We start from the raw sequence: 23,910 nt of genomic DNA on the forward strand, positions 1-23,910 counted from the left end.
CCGGTCGGCATAGACCGAAGGGTATGTTTCTGTGCTCTGTGATGCTATTTCTAGATAGTTGGAACCAACTTCACAAGACTAGGACTAGGCCATTCACCCCTTACATTCAAGATCAGAGTGGTGTTGGAAATGACAGCAGGTCAGGCAGCATCCAAGGAGCAGGAACATTGACGTTTCAGACAAAAGTCTCGAATGCTGCCTGACCGGCTGTGCTTTTCCAGCACCACTCTAATCTTGACTCTAATCTCCTGCATCTGCAGTGCTCACTTTCGCCCATTCACCCCTTCCAGCCTGTCCTGAGCGGTGGCCTGACTGCGTTTATTTCAGTGAAAGAATCAGATAGATTTCAGCAGCTCTTTTAAAAAAACTTGAATGCGTTTTTCTGGCTTTAACGATGTTTCTGAAGATATCATTTTAGGTATTCTCAATTTTGAAGATCAGCCATTTCTCACCCCTCCCGACTCCCAGGTAGAGTCATCACCATCCATTATCTCCCGCTCTCTCTCTCTCTCTCTCTCTCTCTCTCTCTCTCTGTCCTTTGAAGGGTTTGATACAGAGGTCAAAGATGGTTCGAGGCTCGAGAAAGGACGGTGTGGTGGGGGCTGGGAAGAAAAGAGACAGAATGGATGGGGGACAGAGAGAGAAAATCGACGAGGGGGCAAAGGGTGGGGGTAGAGAGAGAGAGAATGAATGGGGTTGATGGAGAGATTGAGCGGGGGAGAGAGAGTGGGCGTGGCGGAGAAGTGGGAGATGGCACAGGGCAGGGTGATACTGGGCACACAGACACACAAGATGGCCACTGAGCCATCAGTTGGCCAACTTGACACACAAGATGGCCGCTGGATCACAATATGGAGAGAAACAGCAGAGCAGATACAGACACTGCCTGGGGCCACCAGAATGTTAGCACAATGGATTCACAACCCAGGTGATTAGTTTAAGGCGGGTGGGGGAAGAGAATATTCATGAGTAATGAACACTGCCCGCCGAAGTGTCTGGGTCCAGCCAACACCTCTTATAGAAGTGCCAACAGCATGATACAGACTCAATACCAAATGCTAATAGCCAGGGCTGCAGGAATCCTCCTTCTCAGGGAGAGCAATTAGCGCCCATTACAACAACAATGGATTTCCATGCAGACATTGAAATGGACAATGTCTGCACTGAAACTGACAACGACTGTGTGGAAATTAACAAAGGTTGTGTGGGAACTGACAATGATTGTATCAACTATCAATGATTCTACAAGGATTACCATAAACAAATCATGTTACAAAGACAATATTCTCACCCCTGACCGATTGTATCACAAAATGTATAAAAGTTTCTTGACGTGTGCTCCGGGTCGAGAGAAGTCTCGCAGCTGACACTGTGCTGTTGGTGTCTTTCTCTCCCTGGAGCCCCGGTATTTCCTTGTGCAATAAACTCTGTCATTGAACCCCAATTCTGACTCCTAGCCTGGTGTATTTCAGGGGAGAGAGAATGGGGCGGGTGGCAGATGGTGGGGGGAGGGGAGAGAGAGAGAGAATGGATGGTGGGGGCTGGAAGAATGGACATGGGACAGAGGGTGGGGTGAGAGAGAATCGATGGGTGTAGAAGGTGGGGAGACGGACTGGACAGGGCCTGAGGAATGAAACGACAGGGGTACAGAGGGTGGCGTGAGAGAGAGTGGACAGGGTGTTTGGAGTATAGAGGGAGAATGGGCAAGAACCTGGGGATGGAGAGAGAATGGACAAGGGGCGCTGTGGTTGGCGGTGGAATGGACAGTGGGAGCTGTGGGTGGTGGGAGGAAAGGACGGGGGTGCTGTGAGTGGGGAGGGAGAATGGATAGGGGGCGCTGGAGTGCCGGGGTAGAAATGGACAGGGAGCGCTGGAGTGGCGGGGGCTAATGGACAGGGGGCGCTGTGTGTGGCCAAGATCAAAAAGGTTGATGACAGTCGACACTTATCAGATGGTTTCCCGAACAGAAAACCTTGCACTGGACACTCCCAGAAGAGGGGTGTTTCATCTGTATTCCTTCAATTAGTTTTGAAATATTGTTGTGTATCTGAATTGTTCAGGGATACCTGGGACAGAGAGAGATGGCTTTGGTTGTTGGAGGTCAGTCATCTCAGTTCCAGGACGTCTCTGCAGGAATTCATAGGGTCGTGTCTTCTTAGGCTCAACCATCTTCATCAGTGACCTTCCTCCATCATAAGGTCAGAGGTGATGATATTCACCCATAATTGCACAATGTTCGGCACGATTCACAACTCCTCACAAACTGAAGCAGTTCAGTTTGAAATGCAACAAGATCTTAACAATATCCAATGGGCTCAGGAGTGGCAAGTGACATATATGCCATGCCAATGACAAACAATGACTCATCCCCAAAAGAGATAATCTGACCACTGCCCCGTGATATTCAACAGTGTTACTGTCACTAAACACCCCACTATCAACGTTCTTGGGGTTTACCATTGACCAGAAACTCAACTAGACTAATCACAGACACAATGGCAACAAGAGCAGGCAACAGGTCAGCAATACTGTGACTCCCCAAACTCTGTCCATCTTCTACAAATCACAAGTCAGCAGTGTAATGGAATACTCTCCCACCAGCTTGGATGGGTGCAGCTTCAACAACATTCAAAAAGCTTGATACCATCCAGGACAAAGTCGCCTGCTTGATTGGGACCATCTCCACACACATCCACTCCCTCTGTCCCACTGTTCAGAAGCAGGAATGTGGACGATCTACAAGATGCAACACAGAAATTCTCCAAATATCCTTAGAAAATACCTTCCAAACCAACAACACTTCCATCTACAAGGACCAAGGCAACAGATGCTTGGGAACATAACCTCTTGCAAGTACCCCTCCAATCCACTCACCGTCTTGACTTGGAAACACATTGCTGTTCCTTCAGTGTTGCTGGGTCGAAATCCTGGAATTCTCTCCCTCAGGACATTGTGGGTCACCGTACAGCGTGTGGAACACAGAAGGTCACCACCACCTTCTCAAGTGGAACTAAATGCTGGCTAGCCAGCGAAGCCCATGTAACACGAATAACTTTTAATAAATGATTGAAACGGAGGGTTGGAACCTGCAAATTAAACAAAAATCAACGTTCAGGTGGAACAGACGTCGGGCTTTGATTCGGTCCTTATTTGAGGACAGATAAAGAGCGATATACTGACACTGAACTGGAAATAGAGAGTTAAACCCCTGTAGTGTTTCACTCAGTCTATCAATTGAAAATCGATTAAAGATTAGCTCTTGACGTGTACGTCCCCAATACATGAAAAAGGACGGTTAAGAAGGCATATGGGTCTCTTGATTTCATCTCTTTAATGGCTGATGTTGTACCCACAATCCCATGCGTTCCAGACACCGCTCTATTGGCCGTGAGCAGTGTTCATGGTGCGCATGTGTGAGATCGACATAGGGCCCCTCCCCTCGTCGTTCTGATGGACGGGGAGACCAATCTGTGGGAAACCCTCTAGGACCGGAAGGGGCCTGGTCCTCCTGCCAATCAGAACCTCCGCCACTGTCTGAATGCGGAAGGTCGACCATGAGCTTCTGAAGTTGCTGTTGCTCCTCTCTCTCTGAATGAAGATTGAGCTTCAGTCCAGACTGTAACTTCCTTCCTCTGTTTAACATCTGGGAGGACCGCACTCTCTTTTCTCGCCCTCTTTCCCATTTCTTTTCTCATCCTTGGGTTCAGCTGTTGGTTTGTAGGAGCTGAGGGGAAAAAGAAAGTCAATCGAGGTGAAGGGACAGACTCTGGAAAAGGTTGGTCTAGATCTGTGCCTGTTAATGTTTGACAGGCTTTGTTTCCTGAGCTTGAGACATTTACTTGTCTGGAAAAAAGGGATGGTGTCTTGATCCATGTTGGGGATGGAAGTGGATTATGCTGTGGGTGACTTGCTCGTAGTAGTCCAATAAGCATTAGATAAGTAATCATGACACACAAACCTTGGGTTATTGACTGTTTATTCGGAGCTCACGGGGAGAGCCAAGTCGACCTCATGGTCACAAGTCACTCTGACGAGAAACAGAGTTGTCTGATTATATAGGTTACAATCATTTAACAATTAGCAAACAGTTAATTGCAGGAATTTGAGCAAACTGAGGCACTTTACCCAGCAACACAGTGTCTGGATAGTGTTGGTTAGTAGCTGATAAGTATACAATAGGTCCTTGCAAAGAGAAGGATACTCCCATGCAAGGAAAGAATTTGTTTATCAGGTAACAGTACAGCTGCAAGACCGAGTGTCTCTGTTGAGTCTGGGAATTAAGGGTAGTTGGGACAATGCAGGGAGGAGGAGCTCAGACAGTGGATAGATCAGCCCTGATCGTAATGAATGGTGGAGCAGGCTGGAAGGGCCAAATGGCCTACTCCTGCTTCTATTACTATGAAACTATAACCCTGCATTTCCCATGGCTAACCCACCTAACCTGCACATCCCTGGGCACTGTTGCCAATTTAGCATGGCCAATCCAAATCAAGGCCAGTGAGCAATGTAGTGATGTGGAAAATGAACACCAGAGAACAATAGAAAGGGACAAGGAGAGTAAATATACCAGCAATCAAAACTGGATTCTAAAGATCACAAAAATTGAAATGATACATGGTGAATCTGAATGTGTGCCACATTGTAACAAAAGTGAATGAATTAACTGCACTCATTGAAATGAATAATTATGGTCTGAGACTCCTTACAGACACATGGCTTCAGGATGGCAAGGATTGGATCCTGAATATTGAGGGGGGAGTCAGATGGGAAGCAAGGTCAGGCAGAGGGTTGGCACTGCTAATCAAAGCACTGATCACAGGGTAGTCTGGTGTCAGCTCGGATTTCAGGGCCTGATTTCTCTGTCCTCTGATCTCCCTGTTCCCACAGAGTAAGATGTCGGTCTATCCTCACCTTTGCTGGACTTCTGCTGAAGCTTTCACGCCTCTTTTACAGCTTCCAGAACAAGAAAACATTCAGTCAATCGAAAGCCAACCCACAATCTACCAGAAATAGGGCTCTTCCAGGATTCTGATAGTGCCGTACTTGAGGAATTCTCTCTCCCTTCGATGTAACTATTAGTACTGTTGGAGCAAAGTAACTCATGTGTCAAATCGTTTAAAGTAAAGTAGTCAGGAGAGGAGACCTTGAGCAATCAACTAGCTTTATTCGTTGCCATTGGGGAATACCTCTGAGTTCAAAATAAAGTCTGACGTAATCCAATAAAATACAGAATGTTACAAGTTTTATGTAAAACACAAGCCCCAATCTCCATTAATTATGCAACTGAGGGGTAGTCGTAAGGTTCACATACATTGTCCAGACCTACATTTCTTCATGTCTACAAAACTGAATGTTATCTTATACTGCAGGTTCAGCTCGGCTCTAATTACTGATAAGGGACAGAGAGAACGAATCCGTCATTCTATGAAGCAGCACAGTCTAATGGCCTGAGGAGCAGAGACAGCCTGCAGCTGCAAGGTCAGGCTATCAAAACAGAATTCCTTACTCTTCAATACTCTTTGCTACCTTCCCCACCCTCCTCCCTGACCTATCCCCACCCCCATTCACTTATTGTACTCTATGCTACTTTCTCCCCACCCCCACCCTCCCCTCATTTATCTCACCACCCTGCAGGCTCTATTCCTGATAAAGGGCTTTTGCCCGAAACGTCCATTTTCCTGCTCCTCGGATGCTGCCTGAACTGCTGTGCTTTTCCAGCACCACTCTAATCAAAAGTGGAGTGGCCATGTTGAATTACCCATAGTGCCCAGGGATGTGCAGGTTGTGGTGGATTGGCCATGTTGAATTACCCATAGTGCCCAGAGATGTGTAGGTTAGGGTGGATTGGCTATGCTAGTTACCCATAGTGCCCAGGGATGTGCAGGTTGTGGTGGATTGGCCATGCGAGATTACCCATAGTGCTGTGAGAAACGAACCCCACTTAATCAATAATTTTCAATCCGAGTCCGCCCCGCCCCTGCCCCTTGCCCCCCCTACCCCCCCCCCGCCCCCCCCGCCGCTTTCATTCACATCGCTTTCATTCTTGTTAACTCCAGTGTTGGCTGAAACAATTATACCCTGGTGTTAGTTCATTTACTTTGCAGAAGCAATTATGGTTGCAGAAGTAACACTGCTTTACCTGTATCCCACAGGGGTGACCCTACAACCTTGTATAAATAATGTGGGACATGGCGAGGGTAAACAGACAAGATCTTTGATCTGGGGTTGCTCATAGGTTTAGGGTGAGATTTAAAAGAAACCTAAGGAGCAACTACTTTGTACAGAGGGTGGTGTGTGTAAAGAATGAGCTGCCAGAGGAAGTGGTGGCTACAATTATAACCTTTTAAAGGGTATCTGGATGGGTATATGTTGGGAAACATTTAGAGGGACATGGGCCAAGTGCTGGCAAATGGGACTAGATTGATTTAGGATATCTGGTCAGCATGGACTGAAGGGACTGTTTCTGTGCTGTACATCTGTGATTCTGGCTTGCCACTAATGTTTGTCACGTCTGTATGTTCAGGTTCTCCCTGGTGTTGGTGTTAACGCCTTGGTGTCTTATTTTGCTCCCCACATCCTGGGGACATTAACCATTTCCTATCTGGTTGTTCTGATCTGGACTGCTGTCCGGATCTTTGGATTTCTGGTATTGGTCAATAAACACACCTGGAAGTGACTTTGTCAATCATACAAGCAATAGTTTATTCTTTGATACAGCTGGGTCGGTAGACTCTGATCAGCCCAGAAGGATTAGATTAGATTAGATTCCCACACCGATCCTCTGAAGAGTAGCCCACCCAGACCCATCTCCCTCTAACTAATTCACCTAACATTGCGAGCAGTTTAGCATGGCTAATTCACCAAACCTGCACATCTTTGGATTGGGGGAGGAAACCCACGCAGACATGGGGAGAATGTGCAAACTCCACACAGCCAGCCCCCCCGAGGCTGGAATTGAACCTGGGACCCTGGTGTTGTGAGGCAGCAGTGCTAACCACTGAGCCACCGATGAGTACTCCTAGAGTGCCAAAAGAATCCGCCGACTTTTACAGAGTTTGGATAGAACTTATGTACATTGCTCAGAGTCAGACATTGAGCATGATCACATAGTAACAACCAATCAGATCCCGCAAGGTCCTCGTGTATTTTTGACTTAGCCTCGGACAGCACGGTGGCTCAGTGGTTAACACTGCTGCCTCACAGCACCAGGGTCCCAGGTTCGATTCCAGCCTTGGGCGACCGTCTGTGTGGAGTTTGCACATTCTCCCCATGTCTGCGTGGGTTTACTCCGGGTGCTCCAGTTTCCTCCCAGAGTCCAAAGATGTACAGATCAGGTGGATTGGCCATGCTAAATTGCCCACAGTGTTAGGTGCATTAGTCAGAGGGAAAACGATTCTGGGTGGGTTACTCTTCGGAGGGTCAGTGTGGACTGGTTGGGCCGAAGGGCCTGTTTCAAACTGTAGGGAATCTAATCTAATCTAGCATAATTTCTTGTAGACAACCTGTTCTTGGGATCGTATTTGTCCTGTCTGGTGGTTAGGATTAAACGTTACTTCTGTGACTGATGGTTAGGTTCAGATTTGTTACTTCTGCATTTGCAATTTTTTTCACTGGACTTACATCCGTCTGAGGTTTCTTGTTTGTTCTGAGTCGTATCTGCCTGACTCAGTCCCACCGAGTTAGCCAAGCAGAAGCCATTTTGTCCTACGTCCCATGTTAAAGTGGAGATTTGAGGTGGCCCAGGGAATCTTTTGAGAACTCAGACCTGTAAAGCCTCACTCTTGGTTTGTCCTGGAAATCATACTCTTTGGAAGCCTGGAATAAAAATCTCTCATCATAAAGCCCCAAAATGCAATTCAATTCAATCCATTGCAGGTCTCTGTCTCTGTCTCTGTCTCTCTCTTTTGAACGCTGAAGACAGCAAAGATGTATTTTGTGAATGCCCCGCTTGCAAGGGGTAGTAAGAATCCATTATAATGGACAAGATCCAACCATTAATTACAAAGCTATGGATAGTACCCAATCTTGTTTCAGGGTCAGATTCAAAGACTATCATTAATTTCACAAGGGAACGGCTGTGAATGTTATCACTTGGTGTCCTGTTCACACAGATTCACCGACGCTAAGGTAAACATTCTTAATTGCCTTACAGCATCCTGTTTTCACTGGGTGAGCCCACAACAACCCATGCCTCTGCAATGTCTCCAACAGCCTGCCATGTGGAACCTTTACTGAGGTCCATGTACACCACGTCAACTGCCCTACTCTCATCTCCATGCTTGGTCACCTTCTCAATAAACCCAATGAGGTTTGTGAGACACGATCTGCCCTCGATGAAACCATGTTGACTATCTGAAATCAAATTGTTGCTTGCTAGATGATTATAAATCCTATCTCTAATATTCCTTTCCAAAAGCTTTCCTACAACAGAAGTAAGGCTCACCGGTCTATAATTACCTGGGTCATCTCTGCTGCCCTTCTTGAACAAGGGCACAACATTTGCAATCCTCCACTCTGGTACTAAACCTGTAGACAATGACAACTCAAATATCACAGCCAAAGGCTCTTCTATCTCCTCACTCGCTTCCCAAAGAATCCTCTGATAAATCCCATCCGGCCCAGGGCATTTGTCTACTTTCACCTCTTCTAGAATTGATAACACCTGTGTGCAACTAACCTCGATCCTTTCGAGTCTAATATCTCGTACCTCATTCTTCTCCTCTACAATATTCTCTTTTTCCTGAGTGAAGACCGATGAGAGATATTCATTAACACCTCTCCAATCTCCACAGGGCCCACACTCAACTTCCCACTTCTGTCTTTGACTGGCCCTATTCCTACCCTAATCATCCTCTTATTCCTCACATACCTATAGAAAGCTTTAGGGTTCTCCTGTATTCTATTTGTTAAAGACTGCTCATGTCCTCTCTTTGCTCTTAACTCTCTCTTTAGATCCTTCCTCGCTGATCTATAATTCTCCATCGCCTCATCTGAACCATCTTGGCTCATCAACACATAAGCCTCCGCCTTCTTTGTAACAAGAGATGCAATTTCTATTGTAAACCACGCTTCCCTTACCCTATCACTTCCTCCCTGCCTGACAGGGACATACCTATCAAGGACACACAATATCTGTTCCTTAAACCAGCTCCACATTTCAATTGTCCTTATCCCCTGCATTTTGCTTCCCTATTCTATGCATCCTAAGTCTTGCCTAATTGCATTATAATTGCCCTTGCCCCATCGATAACTCTTGACCTGTGGCATGTTCCTATCCCTTTACATCGCTGAATGAAACCTAACTGAATTATGGTCACTTTCTCCAAAGTGTTCACCTTCCACTAAATCAAACATCTGGCCTGGTTCATTTCCAAGCACCAGATCCAGTGTGACCTCCCCTCTTGTCGGCCCTTCGACATACTGTGTCAGAAAACCCTCCTGCACACACTGGACAAAAACTGATCCATACGATGTACTAGAGTGAAAGCATTTCCTGTCAATGTTGGGGAAGGTAAAGTCCCCCATAATGACCATCCTGTTCCTTTCACTCCTACCCAGAATAATTTTTGCTAATCCTCTCTTCCACCTCCCTGGAACTCTGCGGAGGCCTATACAAAAACTCCAAGCAGTGTAACGTCTCCTCTCCTGTTTCTAACCTCAGCCCACATTACCTCAGTAGACGAGTCCTCATCAAAAGTTCTGTCAGCTATCCTTGACTAACAAGGCCACACCTCTCCCTCTTTTACCGCCTTGGCTGTTCTTAATGAAAGATCAAAACCCTGGAACCTGCAACATCCATTCCTCACCCTGCTCTATCCATGTCTCCAAAATGGCCACAACATCCAAGTCCCAGGTACCTATCCGTGCTGCAAGCTCACCTACCTTATTGTGGATACTCTGGCATTGATGTAGACACACTTCAAACCACTTCGCTGTCTGCCAGCACATTCCTGTGACCCTGAAATCCTGTCCCTGTCCTTCCTGCTCTCATCCTCCTGTGCATTGCAGCTACACCCCTGGTTCCCATCCCCCTGCTGAGCTAGTTTAAACCCACCCGAATAGCACCAGCAAATTTCCCACCCTGGTTCAAGTGAAGACTGTCCTGTTTGTACAAGTCCCACCTTCCCCAGAATGAGCCCCAATTATCCAAAAACCTGAAACCCTCCCTCCTGCACTATCCTTGCTGCCGCATGTTCAGCTGATATCTCTCCCTATTCCTTGCCTTGCTATCACGTGGCACGGGTAACAAAGCAGAGATAACCATTCTGTTTGTTCTAGCCCTCAGCTTCCACCCGAGCTCCCTGAAATCCTGCCTTACATCCCTATCCCTCTTGTTGTGGGAGATTAGAAATGTTGGTTTTTGCAGAGGAGGCGAAGTGGGGGGAAGGGAAGCGGAATTCTTGTAGCATGTAGCGTACGTAATGAATATAGAGGGTCTTTTAAAGAAAATAGAACATAGAACATAGAAGAATACAGCGCAGTACAGGCCCTTCGGCCCTCGATGTTGCGCCGATCAAAACCCACCTAACCTACACTAACCCACTATCCTCCATATACCTATCCAATGCCCGCTTAAATACCCATAAAGAGGGAGAGTCCACTACTGCTACTGGCAGGGCATTCCATGAACTTACGACTCGCTGAGTGAAGAACCTACCCCTAACATCAGTCCTATATCTACCCCCCCTTAATTTAAAGCTATGCCCCCTTGTAATCGCTGACTCGATACGTGGAAAAAGGTTCTCAGTGTCAACCTATCTAACCCCCTAATCATCTTGTACACCTCTATCAAGTCACCCCTAAACCATCTTTTCTCCAATGAAAACAACCCCAAGTGCCTCAGCCTTTCCTCATAGGATCTTCCTACCATACCAGGCAACATCCTGGTAAACTTCCTCTGCACCCGTTCCAGTGCCTCCACATCCTTCCTATAGTATGGCGACCAAAACTGCACACAATATTCCAGATGCGGCCGCACCAGAGTCTTATACAACTGCAGCATGACCTCAGGACTCCGGAACTCAATTCCTCTACCAATAAAAGCCAGTACGCCATATGCCTTCTTCACTGCACTATTTACCTGGGTGGCAACTTTCAGAGATCTGTGTACATGGACACCAAGATCCCTCTGCTCTTCCACACTACCAAGTATCCGACCATTAGCCTAGTACCCCATCTTTTTGTTACTCTTACCAAAGTGAATCACCTCACACTTAGCTACATTGAACTCCATTTGCCACCTTTCTGCCCAGCTCTGCAGCTTCTCTATATCCCGCTGTAACCTGCCACATCCTTCCTCACTGTCTACAACTCCTCCGACTTTCGTATCATCCGCAAACTTGCTCACCCAACCTTCTATAACCCTTCCTCCAGGTCATTTATAAAAATGACAAACAGCAATGGTCCCAAAACAGATCCTTGCGGAACACCGCTAGTGACAGCACTCCAAGATGAACCTTTGCCATCAACTACTACCCTCTGTCTTCTTCCAGCCAGCCAATTCCTAATCCAAACCTCCAACTCACCCTCAATGCCATATCTCTGTATTTTCTGCAGTAGCCTACCATGGGGGACCTTATCAAACGCCTTACTAAAATCCATATACACCACATCTACCGCTTTCCCCTCATCTACCTCCTTAGTCACCTTCTCAAAGAATTCAATAAGGTTTGTGAGGCACGACCTGCCCTTCACAAAACCATGCTGACTATCCTTGATCACATCATTCTTATCCAGATGTGCATAAATCCTATCCCTTACAATTCTCTCTAAGACTTTGCCCACAACAGAAGTGAGACTCACTGGCCTATAGTTACCAGGATTATCCCTACTCCCCTTCTTGAACAAGGGAACCACGTTTGCTAGCCTCCAGTCCTCCGGCACTACTCCTGTAGACAAAGAGGACACAAAAATCAAGGCCAATGGCTCTGCAATCTCCTCCCTTGCTTCCCAGAGAATCCTAGGATAAATGCCATCAGGCCCAGGGGACTTATCTATTTTCACCCTTGCCAGAATTTCCAACACCTCTTCTCTACATATCTCAAAGCCATCCATTCTACTTATTCGTGCCTCAGTATTCATATCGACAACAATGTCCTGTTCCTGAGTGAATACTGACGAAAAGTATTCATTCAGTGCCTCCCCAATCTCTTCAGCCTCCACACGCAACTTCCCATTACTATCCTTGATTGGACCTATTCCTACTCTAGTCATTCTTTTATTCCTAACATACCTATAGAAAGCCTTAGGGTTTTCCCTAATCCTACCAACTAAGGACCTTTCATGTCCCCTCCTTGCTGCTCTTAGCTCTCTCTTCAGGTCCTTCCGGGCTACCTTATAACTCTCAATCGCCCCTATTGAACCTTCACGCCTCATCTTTACAAAGGCCGCCCTCTTCCATTTAACAAGGGATTCCAACTCCTTATTAAACCACGGCTCCCTCACACGACCCTTTCCTCCCTGCCTGATAGGTACGTACTTGTCAAGGACACTCAATAGTTGCTTCTTGAACAAGTTCCACGTATCAATTACGCTCTTGCCTTGGAATCTACTTTTCCAATCCACACATCCTAAGTCATGCCTCACCGCATCATAATTTCCCTGCCCCCAGCTATAACTCTTGCCCTGTAGTACACACTTATCCCTCTCCATCACCAGAGTAAAAATCACCGAATTGTGGTCACTGTCCCCAAAGTGCTCACCTACCTCTAGTTCTAATACCTGGCCTGGTTCGTTACCCAGAACCAAATCCAGTATGGCCTCACCTCTTGTTGGCTTATCTACATATTGTGTCAGGAAACTCTCCTGCACACACTGGACAAACACTGACCCATCTAACGTACTTGAGCTATAGCTTTCCCAATCAATATCAGGAAAGTTAAAGTCCCCCATAACAACCACCCTATTACTGTCACTCTTCTCCTGAATCATCTTCGCAATCCTTTCCTCAACGATTCTAGGACTATTAGGAGGCCTGTAAAAGACTCCTAACAGGGTGACCTCACCTCTCCTATTCCTAACCTCAACCCAAACTACCTCAGATGGCAAATCTTCGTCCATCTTCCTTTCCACCGCTATAATACTATCTTTGACAAGCAAAGCCACACCCCCCCCCTCTTTTACCCCCACCTCTGACCCTACTAAAACATTTAAACCCTGGAACCTGCAACAGCCAATCCTGTCGCTGATCTAGCCATGTCTCCATAATAGCCACAACATCGAAGTCCCAGGTACCAACCCACGCTGCAAGTTCACCTACCTTATTTCGTATACTTCTGGCATTAAAGTATACACACTTCAAACCACTCTTCGGTTTACAGGCACCCTCCTTTAAGATTGATGCCATATTCCTAACCGCCCTCCACTCCAGGTCCTGCACCCTAAAGCTACAGTCTGGGTTCCCATGCCCCTGCAGAGTTAGTTTAAACCCCCCCCAAGAGCACTAGCAAACCTCCCCCCAAGGATACTGGTGCCCCTCAGGTTCAGGTGCAGACCATCCTGTTTATGTGCAATTTTTAAAGCAAAACTCTGTAGGCAGTCAATACATGTAATAGTGTGTAAATTTGACTTTGGAAATAGAACCAGTCTAACTCAAGTTTGGGATACAGGCAGACTCTGACCTCACACCTTTAATGCATTGTCTAGTTTGAGATGTGAGCTTTTGCTATAAAACCTTGTTATCTCGAGAAGGTGACAACAAGAAGTTCAGGGATTCACATTGTAATGAGACCTGCAACCTATTTGAAAAGGTGGAAGACTTAACAATCCAGGTTTGTTGAATATACCATTTCAGTGGCAGGACGCTGGAATGTTTTGCTCTAAATTGTGTCTCAGGATCTTATCCCCCACAACCACCTGATGATGAGGCAGCACTCCAAAAGTTACTGCTTCCAAAGAAGCCTGTTGGACTCCAACCTGGAGTTGTGTGATTCTAGAATCTGGTCTCCAGCATCTGCAGTCCTTGTTTTTACCTCGTTGATTTTAACCCTAAAGCGAATCCTCTTGCAAGGATGCCTGCCTTTCCTCCTCTCTCTCCAAGTTTTCCTCCTCTCTCTACAAGAATCTCAAGGAGTCCCTCTCCCACTGCAACTCCCAGGTCATTTCCGCTGCCCTGAAGCTCTTCAACCATGTCCTGAAACAGACTCGCTACCACAGCCACATTTGCTTCCTCAGTGCCAGCCCCCGTAACCAGCTCATCCTGCACAGACTCTGGAACACCTTGATCCAAACAGGCCACTCCACCCTCCTGTCTGACCTATCACCTTCATCCCCACCCCTATTCACCTATTGTACTCTATATTACTTTCTCCCCACCCCCCTCTCATTTATCTCACCACCTTGCAGGCGCACTGCCTCTATTGCTGATGAAGGGCTTTTGCCCAAAATGTCGATTTTCCTGCTCCTCGGATGCTGCCTGAACTGCTGTACTTTTCCAGTACCTAATCTAAAGTGGATTGGCCATGCTGAATTACCCATAGTGTCTAAGGATGTGCAGGTTAGGGTGGATTGGCCGTGCTAAACTACCCATAGTGCCCAGGGATGTGCAGGTTAGGGTGGATTGGCCATGCTAAATTACCCATCGTGCCCAGGGATGTGCAGGTTAGGGTGGATTGGCCATGCTAAATTCCCCATAGTGCCCAAGGATGTGCAGGTTAGGGTGGATTGGCTGTGCTAAATTACCCATCGTGCCCAGGGATGTGCAGGTTAGGGTGGATTGACCATGCTAAATTCCCCATAGTGCCCAGGTTAGGGTGGATTGGCCATGCTAAATTACCCATCGTGCCCAGGGATGTGCAGGTTGGGGTCGATTGGCCATGCTAAATTACCCATAGTGTCTAAGGATGTGCAGGTTAGGGTGGATTGGCTGTGCTAAATTACCCATAGTGCCCAGGGATATGCAGGTTAGTTTGAATGGGCCATGCTAAATTAGGCATAATGTGCAGGGAAGGTGCATGACTCAGGGTTAAATGTAGAGCAATGGGGACAGGGGGAATGGGTGTGGGTGGGTGACCCTTGGGAGGGTCGGTGAGGCCGAGTGGCCTGCTTCCACACTGTGGGGATTCTCTGAAGGGACGGGGTTTGGAAAGTGAGTTGTCCTCCCCGTCTGCTGCTGGGGCCGCGCATGCGCGGTGCGGCGGCCCGCTGAAGGACTCGCCCCGCCTCCTGTCCCGGCACGTTTCCTCGCCCCGCCCCTAGTTCCTTTGTGACGTCACAACGCGGAAGTGGCCCTGTCCGTTTCAAAGTGAATCTCCCTCCCTCTGGGCAACTCTTCATCCTGGGAGGGAGACAGAGATGGGAGGAGGGGAAATTGGTCACTTGGAGCAACTGGAGTGAATCCAGGGAGGGAGCAGACTCCACAAACTCAGGTATGTGTCTTAGTTACCCGGGCGAGGAGGGACTGAAGGATAGAGATTGTGAAGGGGGAGGGCTGGATATCTTTTCTGTTTTGATGTTTAAAATGCACCCGATTCCCACCAGTAACTGCAACAGGTACAAGTACAGCACATACAATATTCCTCATTGCAGCTTCACGCTGGTTTTGCATCCTCCGTTCTTGCTCCACCTTCGTTCCTGCACATTTAGCCTCTTTCCCTCATTCCCATCCCCCCGCCCTGATGTTCCAAGCTCCATTCTTTCCCGATGGCGCCCATTACTCTTGTCGATTTCTTGCCTTATCCGGCCTTGTGTGTGAACAAAGTGTTAGCGTATATCCTCTTTCACTGCCAGCTGCTTCCTTGTTTGCGAAAGCAACATTTCTTCCCATTTTCCGCCGACACTGAGCCTTCTGACCTCCTTGATTGTGTTTTTTTGTTTTTGCAGAAGCAGGAAATAGATGGTTATAACTGTTTGTACGAGCACATCTAGTTTAATCTACACCCCCTCCCCTCACAGCACCTTTATCTGTTTGTCTGTAACATTGTTTGCAGGCACATTTCATGTATGCACGTTTTAGCTAATACAAAAGCAATTATATATTTCCTTCACATAGCTTTCATTCTTGTTAACTCTACTGTTAGCTGAAACAATTATACCCTGATGTTAGTTCATTTACTTTGCAGAAGCAATTATGGTTGCAGAAGTAACACTGCTTTACCTATATCCCACAGGGGTGACCCTACAACCTTGTATTAATAATGTGGGGCATGGCGAGGGTAAACAGACAAGATCTTTGATCTGGGGTTGCTCATAGGTTTAGGGTGAGATTTAAAAGAAACCTAAGGAGAAACTCCTATGTACAGAGGGTGGTGTGTGTAAAGAATGAGCTGCCAGAGGAAGTGGTGGCTACAATTATATGTTGGGAAACATTTAGAGGGACATGGGCCAAGTGCTGGCAAGTGGGACTAGATTGATTTAGGATATCTGGTCAGCATGGACTGAAGGGACTGTTTCTGTGCTGTACATCTGTGATTCTGGCTTGCCACTAATGTTTGTCACGTCTGTATGTTCAGGTTCTCCCTGGTGTTGGTGTTAACGCCTTGGTGTCTTATTTTGCTCCCCACATCCTGGGGACATTAACCATTTCCTATCTGGTTGTTCTGATCTGGACTGCTGTCCGGATCTTTGGATTTCTGGGATTGGTCAATAAGCACTCCTGGAAGTGACTTTGTCAATCATACAAGCAATAGTTTATTCTATGATACGGCCGGGTCGGTAGACTCTGATCAGCCCAGAAGGATTAGATTAGATTCCCAACAGTGTGGAAACAGGCCCTTCGGCCCAACCAGTCCACACCGACCCTCTGAAGAGTAGCCCACCCAGACCCATCTCTGTCTAACTAATTCACCTAACATTACGGGCAGTTTATCATGGCCAATTCACCAAACCTGCACATCTTTGGATTGTGGGAGGAAACCCACACAGACACGGGGAGAATGTGCAAACTCCACACAGCCAGCCCCCCGAGTCTGGAATCGAACCTGGGACCCTGGTGTTGTGAGGCAGCAGTGCGAACCACTGAGCCACCGATGAGTACTCCTAGATTGCCAAAAGAATCCGCCGACTTTTACAGAGTTTGGACAGAACTTATGTACATTGTTTAGACTCAGACATTGAGCATGATCACATAGTAACAACCAATCAGATCCTGCAAGGTCCTCGTGCATTTTTGACTTAGCCTAGGGTGGCATGGTGGCTCAGTGGTTAGCTACTGCTGCCTCACAGCACCAGGGTCCCAGGTTCGATTCCAGCCTTGGGTGACCGTCTGTGTGGAGTTTGCACATTCTCCCCGTGTCTGCGTGGGTTTCCTCCGGGTGCTCCGGTTTCCTCCCAGAGTCCAAAGATGTACAGGTCAGGTGGATTGGCCATGCTAAATTGCCCACAGTGTTCGGTGCATTAGTCAGAGGGAAAATGGTCCTGGGTGGGTTACTCTTCAGAGGGTCAGTGTGGACTGGTTGGGCCGAAGGGCCTGTTTCCAAACTGTAGGGAATCTAATCTAATCTATCATAATTTCTTGTAGACAACCTGTTCTTGGAATCGTATTTGTCCTGTCTGGTGGTTAGGATTAAATGTTACTTCTGCGATTGATGGTTAGGTTCAGATTTGTTACTTCTGCATTTGCAATTTATTTCACTGGATTTACATCCGTCTGTGGATTCTTGTTTGTTCTGAGTCGTATCTGCCTGACTCAGTCCCACCGAGTTAGCCAAGCAGAAGCTATTTTGTCCTACCTCCCATGTTAAACTGGAGATTTGAGGTGGCCCAGGGAATCCTTTGAGAACTCAGACCTGTAACACCTCACTCTTGGTTTGTCCTGGAAATCATACTCTTTGGAAGCCTGGAATAAAAATCTCTCATCAGAAAGCCCCAAAATGCAATTCAATTCAATCCATAGCAGATAAGCACGAAGAGTTAATTCTCTACGGGATTCATCTCTCTCTCTCTCTCTCTCTCTCGTCCTTTTGAACGCTGAAGACAGCAAAGATTTATTTTGTGAATGCACTGCTTGCAAGGGGTAGTAAGCATCCATTATAATGGACAAGATCCAACCATTAATTACAAAGCTATGGATAGTACCCAGTCTTGTTTCAGGGTCAGATTCAAAGACTATCATTAATTTCACAAGGGAACGGCTGTGAATGTTATCACTTGGTGTCCTGTTCACAGATTCACCGATGCTGAGGCAAACGTTCTTAATTGCCTTACAGCATCCTGTTATCACTTGGTGAGCCCAGGTGTCCCTATCTTTAAGTTCTCTCCTCATTCTGAGCCTTCCTGCCTGTTTATTTTCTAGTGCAGTAAATGTATTTAATAATTCAGCATTACATTTTAGTCTGAATGTTTAAAGACAAGTTTTAAGGCTATAGACTTCATCACCCAGATGCCCACACCCTCATTCCTCCCTTTGATTGCACCGCGATCACTGAAAGAGAAGGCTAGTCCAAACGAATGCCCTTCAAGGTGCTCCAGCCATCAACATCCTGTAGAGAGGCACCACCATCTTCGCAGCTCATCTGGTCATATTTATCATCACCATCGACACTTGTGGATGAGCCATCAGATCGCGAAAGGAACATCTTCTGGGGCAAATCTATATCACTAAGGGCCCTCATAAGCCGAGCAATTAAATACCTAACAATACCAATACCGACAAACAGACATAGCTAAATTGATAAGCCAATTGTACCATCAGCCCGATCTGCAGTTTCCCCAACTGGTCCCTTCAGTCATTCTGTCACGGAATACCTGAATCTCTTCTTGTATCTTAGTTAATATTGCCAGTGACATCAGGAATGCCCATAGTGCATTTATCTTGGACAATGGTGCAGACCTCACCCTCCCGGGCGAGTATATAGTCTAAGGCATATCGATTCTGCACAGAGTAAAGACACAGGTCTGATAATCCCAGTTTACTCTGTTCCAGAGCCTCTTTACTCTTATTTCCTCAAATGGTCAGGCCGTAAAAGAGGGAACTGCGGTTCTGTTGACTTGTCAACCCTGCCGATCCTTCCAACCTCCGGGTACTCTGGATTCCCCAGCCTATCGGGTGTCCTGTATTGTCACCCAGTCCCTTGGGATCCTTCCAGTTGGAGCAAGGTTGGCTGAGACCGACCGCTGCATCCTCCTCAGAGGGAGGTTCCATCGACTTGTCCACTGGCCTGGACAAGGTACTGTTGTGGGAACAAGGGCTCCGATACTGACCTTATCAGGGACATCTTTGCCATCCAGGGCAAGGAAATTGGTAGCTTTCCCTTAGCTGAAGAAATACTAGTCTGGTTTGGTGTATATTAGGGAGAGTTTATCAAAATAGGTTACTGAAATGTTACAGCAGGGGGTCTGGTCAGATCTACAGGAGTATAGGGTCAACGTTTTGCAAGGGGAGTCGCTTGAGCGCTGTAATAAAATGGGCCAAATGACTCGAGCACTCGCAGTGTATGGGAGACAATGGTCCTCAGAATGCTGTTCCCATTGGGCTCTCCCTTCGCTCTATTGTACATGGTCTTGGTGACAGTATCAGGTTCTGAAAAGAGAAAAGGCCTATAAATGCACAAGGGAAGGGTTCCGTTCCAGGTCCATGTGCCACATAAGGCCTGCTGTACCCCAGGCAGTGTTACACCAGCTGTTTGTATACACAGACCAGAGGTATTGGAAAGTGATATTTCTCTTCACAGGATCGGCAGTAGGAAGTCTGGGGACGGGGCAAGTAAGTCATCTCCCGCTAGAGAGGAGTAACATACTACTGCCTCTGGGGTGAAGAGCGTTCTGTGGGCCTGTATAAAGAAGTTCCTTGTGGATTGAGGAGTTTCCCCTATCAGGCTTCCCTTTTCTCGAGTCGGCCCGTCCTACAAAAAGGGATGGTGTTCCTGGGCGTCCTTAAAATATTTACCATAATGACGGGGTTGATCATTTTTATCCTCACTCGGCTTGCATCTGCAGGTAAGATCAAAAAGACAGGTTCGGTAACGCCATGGTAACTCCCCCTGATTTCTACTGTCCAGATGGACCATCTGGTCTTTCTGATGGAAGAGTCCATTACAACAATCAATCTTCATCACGTTCCACACGTCAAAGGGGTCTGGTCCGGTGCACTGGACGACATCTCCTCAGTATGGGTGGTGATAATCTCTGATCATTCCCGGTCCCATCCATACTTAGTGGCTTTCCCCATCAGGATGTTGTACGTGATCAGAGAGGTGAGGAGATAAGTGATCCCCCACATGTCCCTCCTCTTAGTTCAAGTATCTGTAATAAGATTAACATTAGAACAACAGCAAGATTGAAAAACCCAAATGGACAGGGTCCACTCCTTTTGTTCAGATTCCAGTATTCTCTCCTCGTCTTTCCCCCTTTTGATTGGTGCGGTCAATCAATTCTCAATGGTGCAGTTGGACCCAAGCTGCGCCCAGCGACTGTGACCGCCGTAGGGGTGGGAAGTAAAACCTGGAAGGGGCCATCCCAACGAGGGTGGAGACCTTTGCCAGTCCAGTTCTTGACGAGCACCAACAAACCAGGCTCTACCCGTGACGAAGCTGAAAGGGGGGGGAACATCGCTGTAGGTCGTACGCTCCTGGGAGTGAAAGACACGCATAACACTAGTTAGAGTAAGAACATAACCAATCATTGCTTTGGTCATGTGGTGGACGTGGACTGAGAAGGGAGCCGAATTGTTCCAAGGGGTACGGAGGGGGTGACCAGAGAGACTCTCAGCTGGAGACAGTCGTGTCTTGCCCACAGGCATGGATCGCATCTGGAATAAGGCCACAGGGATTAGCATAACCAGGAGAGGCCAGACTCGGCCATTAATTTGGCAAGGTTAGTCTTGCGTCTGGTTAAAAAATTCAACAAGGCCGGCCGCCTGAGGATGATAAGCACCGTGCAGTTGCCAACAAATACAAAGCTGGGAACAGAGTTCTCCGTTAATATTACATGCAAAGTGTGGTCCATTGTCTGAGCTAATGCACGCAGGTATACTGAAGCGGGGAATTATTTCCTTAAACAAAACCTTCACCACACTCTCAGCAGTAGTGTTAGGAGGAGGGTAGGCTTCAATTCACTTCGAAAAGACATCAACAATAAGCAAAACATATTTATAGCAACTCAACTCATTTCTCCAACTCAATGAAGTCCAGTTGAAGTGTCTCCAAGGGACCCTCCAGCAAGGGAGTTCTCGTAGAGATACTTGAACTAAGATGTGGGGGATCGCCTACCCACTGACCTGTTTGATCATGGACAACATCCTGATCGGGAAAGTCACTGACTGAATATCAATGCGATCTGAAAATGATCTGAGATTATCCTGATGTCATCTGGTGCACCAGACCAGACGCTTTCAACGTGGAGTCGCTTGAGCGATGGAGTGAGCTGCCAGAGGAAGTGTTGGGTGCTGGTACGATGACAAGTTAAAAGGCTCCTGGATGGACATATGAATATGATGGGTCAGGGCCAAGTGATGGCAAATGTGACTGGAGTCATAGAGATGTACAGCACAGAAACAGACCCTTCGGTCCAACTCGTCCTTGCTGACAAGAGAGCCAACCCAATTTAGTCCCATCTGCCAGCTCCCGGCTCATATAGGGGCCAAGTGATGGCAAACGTGACTAGATTAATTTAGGATATCTGGGCAGGTTGGACCAAAGGGTCTGTTTCCGTGCTGTGTGACTCTAATTGTCTTCAGTGAAAGCAGAAGTATGGTTGTGAAGGCTGGACTTTCAGAGCATGTTTTGCCCTGACTGGGAGCAGAAGGGTTTGACTGAAGTGTGTCGGTGTTTATGGCTTGATGTCTCATTTTGCTCCCACCTTCCCGGGGTCATTAACCATTTTGTGTCTGGTACTTCCTCAAGAAGCTGCATTGCAGGTTCACCCTGAATTGACACTTTTTTTATTGCTTCCCAAAATCAGACCTGCTCACTCTCAGCAGGATCCCAGTGTTGTGAAAGATATTAACTTTCAGGTGGAGGTATCCAAAATTCAGAGAGATGTCAGTCTTGATGTTTTTGCTTTTTCTGCCCCTGTAAGATCCTGAATCAGCACCTTCAGGGGAATTAGTTAGAGCGGAGTGAGAACAGAGGGGAAGGGAGAGTGGGATGGTGCTTTCAATTTTGTGGAACAACAAAAGAATATTCCACAGAAAGTAGAATTGCTTGTTCTGAATTTCTACCCTACACTGATAGTGATGACTTTTGTAATCTCTTTTTGCAGAGTATATGAAAATCTGACGACTTGAAGTTTCAAAATCAACGGATGAAGGGCTTATTCCCGAAACATTGTCTCTCCTGTTCCTCGGATGCTGCCTGACCTGCTGTGCTTTTCCAGCGCCACATTTTTTGACTGACTCTCCAGTGTCTGCAGTCCTCACTTTGATGTCAATGTCTGACAGTCTCTGAATCCATCGGGACCGCAACGATTTTTGACTGTGATTTCTGTGAGAGGGATCTACACTTTTTGGTTCCTGTTTGAGGATGTTTTCAGCATCAGTGGGACTGGACGAGACATCCCACAGTTGCAGCGCACTGTGTGTGGAGCCTGAAACAGTTATACGGCCTGGGAAGGGGACTTCACGGCAGGGAGGGGCTCTCCACGTGTTTGTGTGCAGCTGAAGCTGTGGCCATGGAGAAACCAGAGGAATCCCGCCCTGTGGAGAAACCGTGGAAGTGTGGTGACTGTGGGAAAGGCTACCATTTCCCGTCTGCCCTGGAGACTCATCGGCGCAGTCACACCAGGGAGAAGCCATTCCTCTGCCCTGTCTGCGGAAAGGCCTTCAGACATTCCTCTAACCTGCAGGCCCACCAGCGGATCCACACGGGGGAGAGGCCCTTCCGCTGTCCCGAGTGCGGGAAGGCCTTCGGCACATCCTCCCACCTGATGACCCACCAGCGGATCCACACGGGGGAGAAGCCATTCACCTGCTCTCAGTGCGGGAAGGCCTTCAGCGATTCCTCCTCCCTGCTGACCCACCAGCGTGTCCACACGGGGGAGAGGCCCTTCAGCTGCCCCGAGTGCGGGAAGGGCTTCAGCAATTCCTGCAACCTGCTGACCCACCAGCGGGTCCACACGGGGGAGAGGCCGTTCACCTGCTCTCTGTGCGGGAAGGGCTTCACCTACTCCTCCAACCTGCGGAACCACCAGCGTATCCACACGGGGGAGAGACCCTTCAGCTGCCCCAAGTGCGGGAAGGCCTTCAGCAGTTCCTCCAACCTGCTGACCCACCAGCGTATCCACACGGGGGAGAGACCCTTCAGCTGCCCCAAGTGTGGGAAGGCCTTCAGCAGTTCCTCCAACCTGCTGACCCACCAGCGTGTCCACACGGGGGAGAGACCCTTCAGCTGCCCCAAGTGTGGGAAGGCCTTTACCCAGGTCTCCTCCCTGCTGAGACACCAGTGGGTCCACACGGGGGAGAGGCCGTTCACCTGCTCTCAGTGTGGGAAGGGCTTCACCAGCTCCTCCAACCTGCTGACCCACCTACGCGTCCACACGGGGGAGAGACCATTCACCTGCTCTCAGTGTGGGAAGGGCTTCACCCGCTCCTCCCACCTGCAGAGGCACCAGCGAGTTCACGTGCCATCGCAGGGGGATTGAAGGAGTGACGGCCGAGTGCCAATATCAGTTGGACTGTCGACCTGTTTCCGGGGACTCCCGGGTTCAAATCCCGCCACGACAGATGTCAGAATCGGTATTCGGTCAGAAATGTGGAGTTCGGAATCTAACGGTGAGACCGTTTCAGGGAGGGGGAGGTCGGGGGGGGCGGGGTGGGGGGGAGAAAGCCCCCATCTGATTTCCCCCTCTCCCTTGTTCGGGAAGGGAACCGCCATTGTGGGAAAGGATTCACTCAGTCGTTCCAGCTGCATCCTTTACCCGGTCTGGCCTACACCTGACTCCAGACCCACAGCAGTCTGGTTAACTCTACATTGACCCTTCCTGGCAAATGAGCAGGGAGACACTTACTTGGAGACGGGGTACGGGTTAAAATTGCTGAGT

At 47.9% G+C, this 23,910-nt stretch overlaps 1 protein-coding gene across 2 annotated transcripts in view; it reads left to right on the forward strand.

The window, feature by feature from the left end:
• LOC140460758 (uncharacterized) overlaps positions 1-23,669 on the forward strand; it is a 51,092-nt gene extending 27,423 nt beyond the window's left edge. Inside the window, exons 1-2 of one of the 2 annotated variants that reach the window (XM_072555426.1) lie at positions 15,230-15,365; positions 22,135-23,669. In XM_072555426.1, the coding sequence (XP_072411527.1) occupies positions 22,543-23,511 (969 nt within the window). In that variant the 5' untranslated portion in view covers positions 15,230-15,365; positions 22,135-22,542 and the 3' untranslated portion in view covers positions 23,512-23,669. Of the gene's footprint in view, positions 1-15,229; positions 15,366-22,134 lie in introns of those variants that run through there. The other variant, XM_072555427.1, reaches the window with a different exon arrangement.
• The last annotated feature ends 241 nt before the right edge of the window (positions 23,670-23,910 follow it).

This window comes from Chiloscyllium punctatum, chromosome 36 (assembly GCF_047496795.1).
Source record: "Chiloscyllium punctatum isolate Juve2018m chromosome 36, sChiPun1.3, whole genome shotgun sequence".
Lineage (NCBI taxonomy): Eukaryota > Metazoa > Chordata > Chondrichthyes > Orectolobiformes > Hemiscylliidae > Chiloscyllium > Chiloscyllium punctatum.